The 17,088-nt window shown below is 33.1% G+C and overlaps 1 protein-coding gene across 1 annotated transcript; it reads left to right on the top strand.

The window, feature by feature from the left end:
* The first annotated feature begins 888 nt into the window (after positions 1-888).
* On the top strand, positions 889-2,408 carry LOC114735991 (uncharacterized). The gene is made up of 2 exons (XM_028923780.1): positions 889-1,542; positions 2,046-2,408. The coding sequence occupies exons 1-2, from the start codon at positions 907-909 to the stop codon at positions 2,169-2,171; spliced, it is 762 nt and encodes a 253-aa protein (XP_028779613.1). The 5' UTR covers positions 889-906; the 3' UTR covers positions 2,172-2,408.
* The last annotated feature ends 14,680 nt before the right edge of the window (positions 2,409-17,088 follow it).

Here is a 17,088-nt window from a genome sequence, read left to right as displayed (position 1 = left end):
AATTTGAAAAGTTATTCACTTTTAATTTTTTATCTTATAACAATATTTTTAGTAAATAATTTGGTTTTAGAATATAATAATATAAAAATATGTATAAACCAAATAATTAAATTTTAAACTATTTGATGATGCTAATGTTAGTATAATTTTCTTATTACAATCTTTGATTTGATTTTAAATATGATATATTTTGATAAAAATATTTTAATCATTTAAATATTTGTTTATTTTTTTCCTCTATTTTCTCCTCTCTATCTAAGCCACCCTGATTTTTTCTTCTCTCTGTTTCCCCTCTTCCCATTGTCCCTCCTTCTAACTTCTCTTGGAATCCAAGGAAGCAAAGCATTGAAGTGCCTCATCATATGAATGAAACCGATCAAAAGCAACACCTACCTTAGTCAAAAAGCCTTAAGAAACGTGTCCTCATCTGTTCCTTCGCTCCACTTTCATTCTTCCGCCTCTCCGAAAACTGCTGCCTCTTGGGTGTTGGGCCCCAAATCTCCTGTAATTTTAAGGTTTTTTCTAAATTTTTTTTATCATCAGATTCTACATAAAATGTATGACATTTTAATATCTTATTTACAAAAAATAATTTAGATGTTAATTTTTTCATAATTTTTTAAAGATTTAACAATCGACTTTAAAAGAAAACTAAACCATTTAAAGTGCTAAATCTTATAATTTTGCAATTGGCGAAGTTGCTCTAAAAAAATTTTCTGATGCCACACTTCTTCTATGAAAACTTTGGGAGCAAGAATGACTTTTAATTCAGCCCCCAAAAAAAAAAAAGACTTCTAATCCTAGGATAAAATACATGACTCTATATATGCATCCACTCATCCTCAATTCTCTTGTAGTTGTACCAAGCACACAAAACTGAATTGCTTTGCGCACAAACATTGAAAGATGGCATCCTCGTCATCGTCAAAAGTGAGTGTGAAGTTGTTGATCGACACAAAAGAAGAAAGAGTTCTCTTTGCCGAAGCTTCAAAAGAGTTCATCGACTTTCTATTCAACTTGCTTCGTTTACCTGTCGGTACAGTGATTAGGCTGCTAACCAAAAACGCCATGGTTGGTTGCTTGGGCAAACTCTACGAAAGCGCAGAGAATCTGAGCGACGTTTATCTCAACAACCCAGAACAAGACAGGAACACTTTGCTGAAGCCAAGTGCTCCATTAGGTCCTGGCTACCTTCTACCTGCTGCAATTGATGACGATCGTCATGATACCAATTCCTCAGGAACTACTACAAATCTCTACATGTGTGGGAGCTGTAGCAATCATGACGTGACTTATGTTGAGGACACGAAGTGTCCACATTGTTCATGGGGCGTGATGAGCCATGCTGTACAATTAGTAGGTAATGATACGAAGGCGACAGAAGTGAAAGGCTTTGTGAAAGGAGTGGTCACTTACACTGTGATGGATGATCTCGAAGTTCGTCCCATGTCTACCATTTCAACCATCACTCTGATCTCCAAGTTCAAAGTCAAGGACATTTCTGCCTTACAAGAAAGGGTTGTTGAGTTGGGAATGGAAGAGGTAACATAATTAATATATACAGGGACGTTATCTCTGAGACTTTCGTTTTCATTTTCTGTGTTTTCCAAAGATGTTATAGTTTAGGTTATTATACTAAAAACATAACATACCCTTTTCCTTAAATGAGAATCCCGTCAAAATTTATTGTAAAGTTATATTTTTTTTAAATATCGATAGCATGTATGTTTAAGAAGTATTTAATTAAATAGAAACTAAACTATAGTTTTAAAAATAATTTTACAATATACAAAATAAATATATCAAAGAGTTTGTCTTAATTTATAAAAAATTATTTTTAAAAAGCATTTTTGATGATATCCAAATACTCTCTAATCAGTTGTCTTTTGAATATCATTGGATTAAAGATGATAAAATACGTGTTTTATGTACTCTTAATTATTATTCAGTTGGTTTTGATATTCTTGCTTACTTTTTTGATGTTGGCTCTTTTTTTTCTCCTTATAATGTTTATATGCTCTAATAGTTTTTCCTGCATTTGATAGGGTATTGAATTGTTGAAGGCTTCCCTACAGTGCAAGAATGTTTTGACGAGTGTTTTTCTCGAAAAAGACGACAAAAAGAAGCAAGGAATTTCTCAGGACATTGTAATAGAAAGTGAGACTTGCTAGCTTCCTTTTGCTTCTGTGTTTCATCAGTCTTCGTTTCTTTTTCACCTTTTGGTGGGTGACGTCTGTTTCAGTCTACTTTTGTACTGTTTTGGTTTGTTTTGTGGGATACTTTTGCACTGTTATGAACTTATGGGATGTGTTATTTTTATGGTTAATCAAGGTGGTGAAATTAATTACTGTTGCCAAACCCAAGCATATGTATGATGCTAGTTATATAATTTCATGCTTGCTCAACAAGTAAAAGAAAAAAATATTGCTAGTTTTTACTGTAAAGAATACTGAAAAATCCCAAAAGAAAAAAAAAACTTTCGTTGCATTATTGCTAGTTACTAGTTCAAGAAAAAAGAAAGAAAAAGAAAAATTAGAGTCATTTTCATAGGGTATAAGCATTGGACAAAAAGGGGCCATTATCATGCATAAAACCCCTATGAATGGCCGTACACTGTTGGGGGGGAAAATAATAGCTGTACATTATAACTGTAGCCATTGATTTTCTGAGGAAGCCAGCCAACCTTTTTCAAAATACAGTCTTTGAAAATTGCATATTTATCAAGGGGAGCAATGAGGCCTTTTTATCAAAATACTATAAATAAAATAAAAAAATGACAATAAAATACTTTTTGAATTTCAAAATGACAAAGAAGGTACCAATCTGAAATTTTGATATTGAATTTTACAAAACATATAGTAGGATTTACAGCTTTTATAGTGACAGTTATTACTCGTTAATGGGTTTTGCAACCTGTTTTAAAGGGTTAGGTAAGTTTTCTGTAAAAAAAAAAACATAATTTCACGCCGAATTTTACAAACACATAGTGGAATTTACAATTTTCATAGTGAGATTTATTACTTGATTAATAGGTTTTGCGACCTGTTTTATGGGTTGAGCAACTTTTTTGTAAAAAATAATACAATTTCACACTGAATTTTACAAAACACATAGTGGGATTTATAACTTTCACAGTAAGAGTTACTACTTTGTTAATGGGTTTTGCAACATATTTTGAGGCTAAAAATCAAAATTTCATATTGGTATGTGATGCTTTCTTTATTATTTTGTTTATTCGGATGCCTTATTTGTCATTTTGAAATTTAGAAGATATTTTATTATCATTTTTCCTAAAATAAACTACCCAAATGTTGCATGATGGAAAAGATTATCTATACGCTACATTTTTTGAAACTATCTGTGAACAAGTTCAGCCTGACTTTTTTTTGTTTTGTTCACAGCCTGATATATTTTTTTTTTAAATGAAAAGGCGGAACTCGTTCAGAAGCACTTCTCTCCTTTTTCACTTTTGATAAAAAAAACTACACGCAGAGACTCCACTTCGTCAATTTTCTCTCACGGCTCTGTCCCTTTTAAATTTTGGGACAAATTATAACCAATTACTCCATTACTACAAGGCCCTCCTCTTTTCTTTTTATTTCTTCCCTCCTAAATATAAAACTTATTTTATAATATTATATTATAAAATAAATCTTACGTTTAAGATTAGAAGAGCATTTTATGTCGTTTAGATAGAAGGGATATGAGTACATTTTATAAAAAAAGTACTTTTTATTCTAATACTTAAATTCTGGAAAAATATATAAATAAATTATATAAATATAAAATATTTATAAACCATATATAATATATCCAAAATCTACACCTACTTAATTATAAGTGTACGCTTATCAATTTCTATCTTTATCATAATTGTTCAACACTATTAAAATCAAGGGTATTATTGAGGAAAAAACTTGATATCTTTGTAGATTTTATGAAACAGTTTCTTCTAAATAAAAATATTAAAAGCTTTAAGTGCATAAAATTTCTTAAAATAATTTGATAAATAGTCAGTGAATTTTTCTTACATTATGTGTGACACAAGAAACACCTGATTCTCAATATAAAAATAACTTTTATTTTTATTCACAAGCTATTCCATAAAATCTACAAAAAGATTAGGTTTTCCCCCTAAATAATACCCTTAATTTTAATATTGCTGAGTAATTATGATAGGATATATTATATACTATTTATAAATATTTTATATTTATATAATGGGTTAAAGTGTAATTTTAACAATAAAATTTACTTTAAGGGGCACTAGGGCTGAGCACTATAATATTTATTTGGGTGTAAAAATATACATGAAGTTGTCAAAAGGAACCATTTGGCACAAGACCGTTAACGTCCATTAGTTTATTCTTAGAGGGGCCCACAAAGTCACTTTTAAGGTGCATTTTTAATAGCAAAGTTTACATCAAGAGACAATAGGCACCATAAAGTTTACTTGGGTGCAAAACTATACATGAACTTTCTAAAAGGGAAAAAATAACAAAATTCTTCAATTTCCATAAACGTCCATTAATTTTATTCTTTTGGGACCCACCAAATTCTATATTTTCTCTCCATTAATTTCTATTTCCAAGTCGATCCATCTTTTCTCATCATAGTTAACACGTATACTCTCTTTGTCATGTCGTTTTCTTAGCCTCCAAGCTTTTTATATGTATTTATGCAAAATAATGCATTTCCCTTCTAGGATATGAGGTTCATGCTTCAATTAAGGACGCAATTGACTAATTTGAAGAGATTAAAAAAATTAAATAAATTACTTTAAAAAATTATATTTATCGTTTTTCTCCAAATTAATTTGTTTCGCTTACAAACTAATATATAATCAAATGATGTTTATAAATATTTAGAGAGATCATGTACTATATGCTATATTTAAGTAATTGTTTTACTTCTTTAATTTTTTTCAAATTTGTCCATTATGCTAAGGAGAAGAGGAAGTAGGAATGAGTAGAGAGAAAAAATGATATTTAGTGGGACCCAAAAAAATAAAATTAATGGATGTTTATGGGAGTTGGAGAATTTTGTTATCTTTTTCCCATATAGGAAGGTCATGTATATTTTTGCACTTACGTAAACTTCATGATGCTTAATGTTCCTCGATGTAAACTTTGTTGCTAGAAATGTGCCTTAAAACCGACTTCATCGGCTTTTCTAACGGTAAACTAACAAATGTTAACGACGTGGTGTCAGATACCCTCTTTTGATAACTTCATGTATATTTTTATAGCTAAATAAACTTTATGGTGCCTAGTGTGCTTTAAGGTAAATTTTGTTGTTAAAATTACACCTTAACTTTTATCTAATTTATTTATATACTTTTTCCTGAATTTAAGTATTAAAATAAAAAGTACTTTTTCTACAAAATATACTCATATTCTTTCTATCCGGAAGGAGATGTAAAATACTCTTTTGGTCCAAACATAAAAGTCATTTTATAATATAATATTATAAAATAAGTTTTATATTTAGAATAAAAAGTAAAAAGAAGAGGGGAGGAGTTTCGTAATAATGAGGCCTTTGATTGTAATTTTTTCCAAATTTTAAAGTGATAGAGTGTGGCAGGAAATTGATGAAATGGGGTTTTAGTTTTTACTGACATTGATCAAAGGTGAGGTTGAAGCTACCCAAAAGCAGAAAGAGTTCTCTACGCCGAGGCTTCAAAAGACTTCCTGTTCAACCTGCTTCGCTGCCCCATTAGCATAGTTACGACCAATAACAGTATGCTTCTCTCTGTAGGCAAGCTCCACGAAAGCATGGAGAATCTCAATGACGATTTATCTTATCAATCCAAAGCAAGACAGACATTTTGCTGAAGCCTCCACTAGTTTCATCAGCAACTCCTCCAAATCTTTACATGTGTAAGAGCCATTGCAATTATGCAGTGACTTATACTATGAACAGGGCGTGTCCAAGATGTGGCGGTCGCATGAGCTTTGTGGAAGGATTGGTCACTTAACACAGTGACGGATGATCTCGAAGTTCGTCCCATGTCTTCCGTTTCAACCATCACTTTGATCTCCAAGTTCAATGTCAAGGACTTCTCTAAGACTTTCGCTTTCATTTTTCTCTGGTTTTTGGTTATAGTTTAGGTTATTATACTTGAAGCATTGACATGAACCTTTTTCCCGAGACTATTGTTTGTTAGGATATAAGTGAGAATGAAGTGGAAATTTTTATATCAAGTTCTATTTTCTTTTGATTCAATCAAATGTATTTTTAATCAGTTTTCCTTAGAATATGCTTGGATTAAAGACAGTGATGATTGATGGTAAAAAAGGTTTACTTGAATCTACATAGTCTGTCCAGAATGAAATCTAGAACTATATCTATACTCTTAATTATTCTTCGTTTCCTTTTGATCTGGTTTACATAATTAACTTTGATGCTTTTATTTTTTTTTCTTTTAAATATTTGTTTGTTCTGATGGTATTTTTTTAATCCTTCATTTGATAGGGTATCAAATTGCTGAAGGCTTTCCTGCAGTGCAAGAATGTTCTAACTAGCGTTAATTTATCTCAAGAATATGGCAGCATAAAGAAGCAAGAAATTTCTGTAAACATTGAAATTGAAATGTGAAAACTTATTATTCTTCCTTTTTTTATGTGGTCTTTGTTTTTCCTTTTGGTGGGCAACAATCTTTGTGTCAATAAATGAATTTTTATATCGTCACAAATTTGTGCGATATGTTACTTTGATTGTCATCAAAGTTAAACCATATATTTGCACAAGTAATCTTTATAATAACTAAATTACCATGCAATCTTATAAACGGTTCTTTCAATCATGATTCATATAATATGAACATGCTTGTAAAAAATCAATTGACGTTTTAAGTGATGATTAATAATTATTTTATTGAAAAAAAATTAATTTAAATTTAAAATAAATGATTGAAAGTTTTGCTCAATATAAGCGATTAAATAATTTCATAAGTGCAAATGCATCACACATAAATAATCATGCCAAAAAAAAATTGAATCTAGCTTAACAATGCTACTCCCTTATGTTCTTTTCACAACATACAAATAATGGAATTAGGCAAATTAAAAAGTTGATTAAAATATTGATTAAATATAACAAATATTTAAAAATAATAATTTATTTTTCAAAAACATCTTATTGACGAGGAGGGTGAGTGAAAAAGAATGAGAAGAAAAAACAGATAAGAAAAACATATAATTAATTAGAGTATAAAATAAAAAAGACATTACATGTTTAAACATCTTATAAAATGGATTAGACTCATTTAATTGTGAATTTTAAAAAAAGCACCGAAAGATGACGTATTAAATATTAAATAATTGTTGGAGCCTTACAAAGCTTAACTTATTTTAGCCAGTGTCATTAATCGTGGAGATATAGTAGATGTGTAAGTTACAGTTAAAAAAATACAAAAAAGAATTATCCAAAAAAATAAAAATAAAAACATTTACATGAAGTTTAAGCGATAAAGATGAAATGAACACGACACGTAAGACACATTGACAAGTAGATGGGTACCAATTGAATTGACATCAGAGTGTGGTCCTTGGATGAGCCATCAAACTCCACCACGTGCTATTATGGCATTGGCACGAAGGCTTTAAATTATACTCCTCCGGTCCTTAATTTAAAATTCAATTATTGAGTTAGTTTTGGTCTTAAATATATGACTTATTTTTTTATATTTATCAATTTTTTCTAAATTACCCCTATGGATAGTCCTCAACCATAACCAAGTAGAAGAGGGAGAGGGGGTATTAAGAAAGATGATTATAGTGTTTTAGGAAAAATATGTCACATTTCTTATAATTAACTAACTTACTTAACTTCCTTAATCTAATCAAATTAGTTAAATGGGTCTTACATTAAGGACCGGAGGAGTATAATTTAATTTGATGTTCTTTTAATAAGTCTTTATCAGTGCCCACAGGTTTGCCTCTGAATTATTAGCACTCCTTTCTTTCTCTATTATTTTCTAGTAGCCTGCAGTTTTATAGCTTAATACTATTAATTAATAATTAATATCGTCTCATTAATTGCATTATTAGTAGTGTCATTATTTTATATGCTCCCTCTCAATCGTCCTATGTACAAAATACAGTTTTTAGAAGTAACCAAGTCGTATTTATAAGTAAAAAGTATTTTTAGGAAATAAAATACATTTTTATATATTTTCTATTTTTAATTAATTTTAACTAACTATTTATTCTGTGTGATTTGCTTATGTGTATCTTATGTGTATGTATATATGATTGAAGGAAGTACATAATATGTTGATATGATATTTCATTACTTTCATATATTAATGTACTATATGCTATGCTATAATAGTTTCTTAGTGTAATAGTGGTTATTACATTGTAAACAACTATTTAGAGGGCGTTATTTTGTTGAATTTAGTGGTTAAGAATGTGATTTTTATTAGTTAATTCAATAATTTTATCATTTTAATTATGTAATAATGGATGGACCACTGAAGAAGAAATTGACACCTCCATCTGGAATTTTCTATTAAGTTATTTGCTCATGCAAAATTCTTTTTATCACAAAATAATAATTAATTTAGTGGGGTAGGGAAGTGTGCTGTGTGACGCTGATTTTGAAGCTACCCAGAATATGTTTATGCTTTTTTTTTCCCCAATAGTTATGTTTATGGTTGGTTCCTTGATTCTTATATACAAATATACTATTGTAACCTCAACCAAAACCACCTAAGTCAGGAGTGATCATGCTTTTAGTTTTATATGCAAAATATTATACTAGAAAAATAGTCTTTGGTGTGTGTATATGATACTACTGCCTTCGGTTTTTAATAAAAGGCATAGTTTACTAATTTTGATAGATTAAAAAATTACTAAAATTACTTAATTATAATATATATTATATGATTTCTATAAAATACTTATATATATCATTGGATTATATGTCAATTTATAAGTGAGACAGATTAGTTTAGATAAAAACAAGGGATAATATATCTGGCAGTCCTTATAATTTTATTAAATTTTAAATCAGGTCCTTGTAAATTTTTTTCTTTTTATGGAATCCTTTTTGTATACTCAGTTTGGATAGGAGTCCTTCCGTCATTGACTCCGTTGATTTATGCTAACGTGGCATCTTCTTTCTCAGCGCCCCCTTCGCCAACAAAATTAAAAGCCATTTCCAGCCTCACCCCCACCTTTCGGCCTTCTTCCTCGCTCCCCTCCCCTTCCATTCTCACTCTCTCTCCTTCCTTTCTCTCTTTTCTACTTTCATGGTGATGAAGAAGAATAGGATGAGGGCATAAGGGACTGTGTGATAATGACGATAATGTTGCTCCCCATCTCCTTTTACGTTGTCTCAAATTTTGGTCCCTTAAAACTAATTACGCTGTCACTTTGTAATTGCGTCATTAAAAACATGTTTAATTAATAATCAAAAAGGAGGTTTGAAGGAATGGGATTCATGTCAAAGCAGCATGGTGATTATTTGAAACGTGTCAGTCCCTTGTACCCTCCTATTCTTCTTCATCGCCATGAAGGTAGTAGAGAGAGAGTGAGAATGGAAGGAGAGTGAGGAAGAAGGCCGTAAATTGGGGGTGTGGTTGGGAAAAAGGGGCATGTAAAAAGATGATGATAGAGACCGGAGAATGAGAGACAGGAGACTGGGTGAAGGAGTGGGGAGAGAGAGAGGAGACAAGCTGGAAAAGAAGATGCCGCCTGACACAAATCAATGGAGTTAATGATAGAAGGACTCCTGTCCAAACTGAGCATACGACAAGAATCCCATAAAATGAAAAAAATTACAAGGACCTAATTCAAATTTTAGTAAAACTAGAAGGACTGTCAAATTTATTATCCCTAAAAACAATACGTATAAATACTTTAAATAAAAAAAAGAAAAAAAATCAGTTTTATATATGAAAAAAGTGACTGGAAAAGAATTAATTGAAGAAAAAAAATATAATAAAGAAAAGTGGAATTTAAAGAATGCTTTTGATTAAAAAGCAGTTTAATTTGACGCGCACTCTGGTTTAGGAGTGTTCATGGGCAGAACTGGGCAGCGCATGCCCCCTGTATGATGCCCAACCCGAAAGATGAGTGGGCTACAAAATGCAGCCTACTGCCCTGCCTATAAAAGCCCTAACTATTTTTGGGTTGGACAATAACAGACTGGGAGGGCAGGCTTCCAAGCCCAAATGGTGATATCTTGGTGAAAAAATTTCTAGTTACAGCAATAGTATTTTATAACAACTATAAAGAAATGAATACTTGAATAAACAATAAATTCAACAAATCAATAACTTTGATTTGTCTTAAATTGATATATCTTTTAATACAACACTAAAGTGAGCTTGCTTGTGCATTTCTGCAAGACAACCAACAATGAAAACAAACTAAAAGATACTAAACAAGATTAGAAAAACATTAAAAAGATACTAAGAGGGAAGAATTACGTATACCACTAAATGTATCTAGGGCAAATAGAAGAGGGGAGAATAATATATATTATTATATATTATATATCACTATATGTATTTCTGGCCAAAAAAAATTATAAATATATATCATAGGCAAGGCCAAATGGGCAGGACAACATGTCCTACTCGCAGCCCGGCCCTGCCCATGATATGCCCAGCCCAAAAATGCTTATTTTTCTTTAGGTTGTTTTTCATCAGGCTAGGCTTAGCCATTTTTTCTCGGGCTCAGGCGGGCATACTGGGTTAACGGGTTTGATGAACACCCCTATTCTGGCCCATGAAAGAGGCGTCACTTAACCTTTAGCTGTACTTTGGCATTTTTGGTGAACATTAGCTTTGTTTGCCAGAGGTAAAAATATAATTTCTCGTTTATATAAATAAAAATGATTTTTTTTCCCCGGCAAAGAGAAGTGAAATTTAAAGCATGCTTATGATTTTGCTCAAAATAAAAAGCCAAAGAGCATGCTTTTGATAAAAAGGATACCCTGCAAATTTATTCCAAAAATTTTTACTTAAAAATGCTAGCCATAGAAATTTGTTTGATGTAAACTTGTTTTGAAAGTTTAAAATTCTAACAATATTGTCCCTGCTAAAAAAATTTGGCTTCAAAATGCAATGCTAGTGAGGATGTGGCATCTGTGTGGTTGACTAGAGAAATTTACCCCTTACTTGTATTGAGAGACAATGAAAGAGTTGAGAAAACTAGAGAGGAAAGAAAACAAAACAAAAAAAATTAGGAGATTTCTCTACTTAGATATGAGAGAAAACAAGAGAGAAAGAAAAAGCAAAAAAGAAACAAATAAGGTGGGTCTCATACTTCATACTTCTTCTTTTTTTTAATTTTCTATCAATTACGAAGAGATTTGAAAAGTTCTTGGCTTCTTCTTCTCCATTTTTTTTTAGAAATTTGAAAAGTTATTCACTTTTAATTTTTTATCTTATAACAATATTTTTATTAAATAATTTGGTTTTAGAATATAATAATATAAAAATATGTATAAACCAAATAACTAAATTTTAAATTATTTGATGATGCTAATGTTAGTATAATTTTCTTATTACAATATTTGATTTGATTTTAAATATGATATATTTTGATAAAAATATTTTAATCATTTAAATATTTGTTTATTTTTTTTCTATTTTCCCCCCTCTATCTAAGCCACCCGGATTTTTTCTTGGGAAAATTACTGTAGAGTCCCACAGAAGAAAATTTACTACTGAAAGGTCCCATGAAATCATAAAATGTATATGAGGTCCCAAGGGACTTTATAGCAAAAAATTTGAAACGGGCAATTACTTTCTTGCCCTTCTGATTAAAGAAAGAAACCGAAGCACACGATTGAGAGAAAAACTCCTTTCGGTTGTCATCTTCGTGAAATCCGCCGCCGTCTGTTCGTGTCCATCCTTGTGTGCTCCGATAGCTTCAATCTCCGGCGAGGTCTGTCAATGTTTGCTCGGTACATTGTCGCTCGCTGCTCCGCATTTCGTCGGTCTCTGGTCCGCACTCAGTCGATCTCTGGTCGGACGCCTCCAATCTCGTGCACGGTCCGTCAGTCTCCGGTTCGCACCCCACTACCAACGAGCCTCATGGGTTCCATCATCGATGACCTTCGCACCCCACCGCCGGCGAGCCTCTCTCTCTTGGTATATCATATTGATATTATCTATTACTGGCATATTTAGGTGAGGCGCTTCTCAGTTTCAGAGCAACAGTTGGCTATTGTGTAAGTTGTATTAGTTAAATTTCGAAGTAATGTTGGCTATTGTCAATTGTTGTGCGTAAATTGTTATTACAGTGATCGAAGGTTGTCATTAACGACCCCATGACCTGTCCTGCTATGTAGGATGTAAGACTTGTGTAAGTTGTATTAGTTAAATTTCAAAGTAATGTTGGCTATTGTCAATTGTTGTGCGTAAGTTGTTATTACAGTGATCGAAGGTTGTCATTAACGACCCCATGACCTGTCCTGCTATGTAGGATGTAAGACTTGTGTAAGTTGTATTAGTTAAATTTTGAAGTAATGTTGGCTATTGTCAATTGTTGTGCGTAAGTTGTTATTACAGTGATCGAAGGTTGTCATTAACGACCCCATGACCTGTCCTGTTATGTAGGATGGAAGACTTGTGTAAGTTGTATTATTTAAATTTTGAAGTAATGTTAGTTATTGTCAATTGTTGTGCATAAGTTGCAATTACCTAAGTGGAGCGATTCCAAATGAACTAGGAAACCTATCACAGCTCAGAAGTTCGTGAGTGCAGTATTTTAATGTAGTTTCTGGTTCATTTCATCTAATTTATGTTGTTATAAGGATGGACAAATCTCATTCATTCATCATATTCCTGTATTTTCTAGGGTTATATCAAGTAACTCCCTCAGTGGGAATATACTATTCTTTATACGTTGTAATTGATTGTTCTGTATGTTGTCATTTACTATCATGTATGTTGTCATTTATTACTCTATGTTGTCATTCACTAGTATGTATGCTGTCAACTGTTTATTTGTATGTTGTAATTGGTTGATGTGAAGGTTGTTATTGTCTTGTGTGCAGGTTGTCATTAGCCTCTGTTAGTTTGTCGCTTGCTTATGTATAGGTTGTAATTGCCTGCTGTTCTTGTTATCATTCGATTTAGCATGGATTGTCATTGGTTGCTGTGTATGTTGTGAATGGCATAAATGTAGGTTGTGATTGGCTGATGTGTAGGTTGTGACTGTATGCTGTGCATGTTGGATGCTTGTACTCCCCTCAAGAAATCCATGACTTGAAGGTTGGATGCTTGTGGTGGTTTGTAACTTATCGGAACAACCTGCATGGTGATCAAGTGCTGTCTTTGCTATGAGGAAACTCCCAAAGCAAGAAGAAGAAATAAACGATGAGCATAAATTGTATTTAGTTTTTTTTATTTGACAGCTGAATGTAAAGTTCAGATTTTGTTTCTTTATTTGACCATGTAATGATAGCTAGATGTTAAGATATGTTAATGTGTATTGACATCCTTTACTGGTTATGAAGTTTTTGTAATGACATTCATGTGTTTTGACAAAATAGGAAATTCTTCGTTCCACACACGGATCATGTCCACAAATGCAGACTAAATAAAACTGGATAAACAAATGGTAACCATGATGACATGATAGGCATATATCACAGTCCTCTCTGCCACATCCATTTACAACCTCAACGGGGATTGTTGACAACCCGAAGACAAGTGGTTAACAACCTGGGCAGTGCCCCTGACAAATCACTCTGTGGGATGCCACAACTTCTAAATAGATTGTATTATCAGCACATATAATGACCTTAACAAAAAAAATTGAGAGCATTTTAAAGTTATTAACAGCTTTAATTAAACTCAATAGGATTACAGCAGATTTTTACTGCAGCAATTCATTTACAACCTCAACAGTGGGTGTTGACAACCCGAAAAGAAGTGGCTAACAACCTTCGCAATGGGCCTAACAAATTTGTATGAAAACTTATCAGCAATGCTGTACCTATATAGTGCTTGCTTAAGGGTTACTGCATTAGGAAAAATTTGTCCTTCTCCAATAACCAAACCCTTTCACTTTGTTGAATTCATTTCCGGAATTGGGGTTGGCATCATTTCTGAACCACATGGCAATGATAGTGGGTCTTCACTAAACACATTGGGTGGAGACATGGACAATGCATCTGAACCTCCAAACAAGTCTTCCATCCTACATAACAGGACAGGTCATGGGGTCGTTAATGACAACCTTCGATCACTGTAATAACAACTTACGCACAACAATTGACAATAGCCAACACTACTTCGAAATTTAACTAATACAACTTACACAAGTCTTACATCCTACATAGCAGGACAGGTCATGGGGTCGTTAATGACAACCTTCGATCACTGTAATAACAACTTATGCACAACAATTGACAATAGCCAACATTACTTCGAAATTTAAATAATACAACTTACACAAGTCTTACATCCTACATAGCAGGACAGGTCATGGGGTCGTTAATGACAACCTTCGATCACTGTAATAACAACTTACGCACAACAATTGACAATAGCCAACATTACTTCGAAATTTAACTAATACAACTTACACAAGTCTTACATCCTACATAGCAGGACAGGTCATGGGGTCGTTAATGACAACCTTCGATCACTGTAATAACAATTTACGCACAACAATTGACAATAGCCAACATTACTTCGAAATTTAACTAATACAACTTACACAATAGCCAACTGTTGCTCTGAAACTGAGAAGCGCCTCACCTAAATATGCCAGTAATAGATAATATCATATGATATACCAAGAGAGAGAGGCTCGCCGGCGGTGGGGTGCGAAGGTCATCGATGATGGAACCCACGAGGCTCATTGGTAGTGGGGTGCGAACCAGAGACCGACGGACCGTGCACGAGATTGGAGGCGTCCGACCAGAGAGACCGACTGAGTGCGGACCAGAGACCGACGGAATGCGGAGCAGCGAGCGACAATGTACCGAGCAAACATTGACAGACCTCGCCGGAGATTGAAGCTATCGGAGCACACAAGGATGGACACGAACAAGACGGCGGCGGATTTCACGAAGATGACAACCGAAAGGAGTTTTTCTCTCAATCGTGTGCTTCGGTTTCTTTCTTTAATCAGAAGGGCAAGAAAGTAATTGCACGTTTCAAATTTTTGCTATAAAGTCCCTTGGGACCTCATATACATTTTATGATTTCATGGGACCTTTCAGTAGTAAATTCTCTTCTGTGGGACTCTACAGTAATTTTTCCTTTTTTTCTTCTCCCTGTCCCCCCTCTTCACCGTCCTTCCTTCTAGCTTGTCTTCGCATCCAAAGAAGCAAAGCATTAAAGTGCCTCAGGATATGAATGAAACCAATCAAATGCAACACCTATTTGGTCAAAAAGCCTTGAGAAACGTGTCCCATCTCTTTCTTCGCTCTTCTTTTCTTCTTCACCTCTCCGAAAAACTGCTGCCTCTTCGGTGTTGGCCCCAAATGTCCTTTAATTTTAAGGTTTTTTTAAATGTTTTTTTATTATTAGTTCTACATAAAATATATGACATTTTAATATCTTATTTATAAAAAAGATTTAGTTTTTAATTTTTTTATAGTTTTTCAAAGATTTAATAATCCACGTTTAAAAAAAAACTAAACCATTTAAAGTGCTAAATCTTATAATTTTGCATTTGGCGAAATTGCTCTAAAAAAAACTCTTACGATGCCACGGCTCTCTAATGAAAACTTCGGAAGCAAGAATGACTAAGAAGACTTTAATTCGGGCCCCAAAAAAAAAAGACTTTTAATCCTAATACACGACTCTATATATGCATCCACTCTTCCTCAATTCTCTTGTAGTTGTACTAAACACACAAAACTGAATTGCTTTCGCGCACAAACAGTGAAAGATGGCGTCGTCGAAAGTGAGCTTGAAGTTGTTGATCGACACACAAAAGAAGAAAGAGTTCTCTTTGCCGAAGCTTCAAAAGAGTTCATCGACTTTCTATTCAGCTTGCTTCGCTTAACCGTCGGCCACAGTGACCGGCTACTAACCAAAACGCCATGGTTGGCTCCTTAGGCAAGCTCTACGAAAGCGCAGAGAATCTCAATGACGTTTATCTCAAACCCAGAACAAGACAGGAACTCTTTGCTGAAGCCAAGTGCTCCATTAGCTTCTGGCTACCTTCTACCTGCTGCAAATGATGATGATCATCATGATACCAATTCCTCAGGAACTCCAAATTTTTACATGTGTGGGAGCCGTTGTAATTTGGTGTGACTCATGTTAAGGGCAGGGCGTGGTCCAAGTTGTGGATATAGCATGAGCTCTGCCGTACAGTTAGTAGGTAATGATAAAAAGATGGGTAGAAGATTCAAGTGCGAAAGGCTTGTGAAAAGGAAGTGGTCACTTACACTGTGATGGATGATCTTGAAGTTCTTCCCATGTCTACCATTCAACCATCACTTTGATCTCCAAGTTCAAAATCAAGGACATTTCTTCCTTACAAGAAAGGGTTGTTGAGTTGGGAATGGAAGAGGTAAGTAATTAATATATGCAGGGACTTCATCTCTGAGACTTCGCTTTCATTTTCTGTGTTTTCCAAAGATGTTATAGTTAGGTATTATCTACAAAAGCATACCATAACCTTTTCCCTAAGTGAGAATCAAGTCGAAATTCAGGCCCAAAAAATAATCAAGTCAAAATTTATTGTGAAGTCATATTTTTTAAATATCGATTGCATGTTTGTTTAAGAAGTGTTTTAGATAAAAACCAAAAACCATGATTTAAAATAATTTACAGTATACGATATAAATATATAGAGGAGTTTTGTCTCAATTTATAAAAAAAACACTTTTAAAAAAACGCTTTTGATGATATCCAAATACTCTCTAATCAGTTTTCTTTTGAATATCGTTGGATCAAAGATGATATAATATGCGTCTTATTTACTCGTAATTATTAAGTCATTGCTTTGAAATTGTTGCTTACTTTTTTTTATGCTAGCTCTTTCTTTTTTGTCCCTTATAATGTTTGTAGACTCTAATAGTTTTTCTTTCATTTGATAGGGTATAAATTGCTGAAAGCTCCCTGCAGTGCAAGAATGTTTTGACCAGTGTTTTTCTCGA

This window comes from Neltuma alba, unplaced genomic scaffold (genome assembly GCF_004799145.2).
Source record: "Neltuma alba isolate B1F8T4 unplaced genomic scaffold, ASM479914v2 tig00013276_pilon, whole genome shotgun sequence".
Classification (NCBI taxonomy): domain Eukaryota; kingdom Viridiplantae; phylum Streptophyta; class Magnoliopsida; order Fabales; family Fabaceae; genus Neltuma; species Neltuma alba.
This window is presented reverse-complemented; position numbering and strand designations above follow the sequence as displayed.

Excerpts from the sequence above, each read along its gene's own strand:
- LOC114735991 (XM_028923780.1), top strand. The coding sequence starts at position 907 with ATGGCATCCTCGTCATCGTCAAAAGTGAGTGTGAAGTTGTTGATCGAC. Across the intron at positions 1,543-2,045 it reads TTGAGTTGGGAATGGAAGAG|GGTATTGAATTGTTGAAGGC; the intron begins GTAACATAATTA and ends TGCATTTGATAG.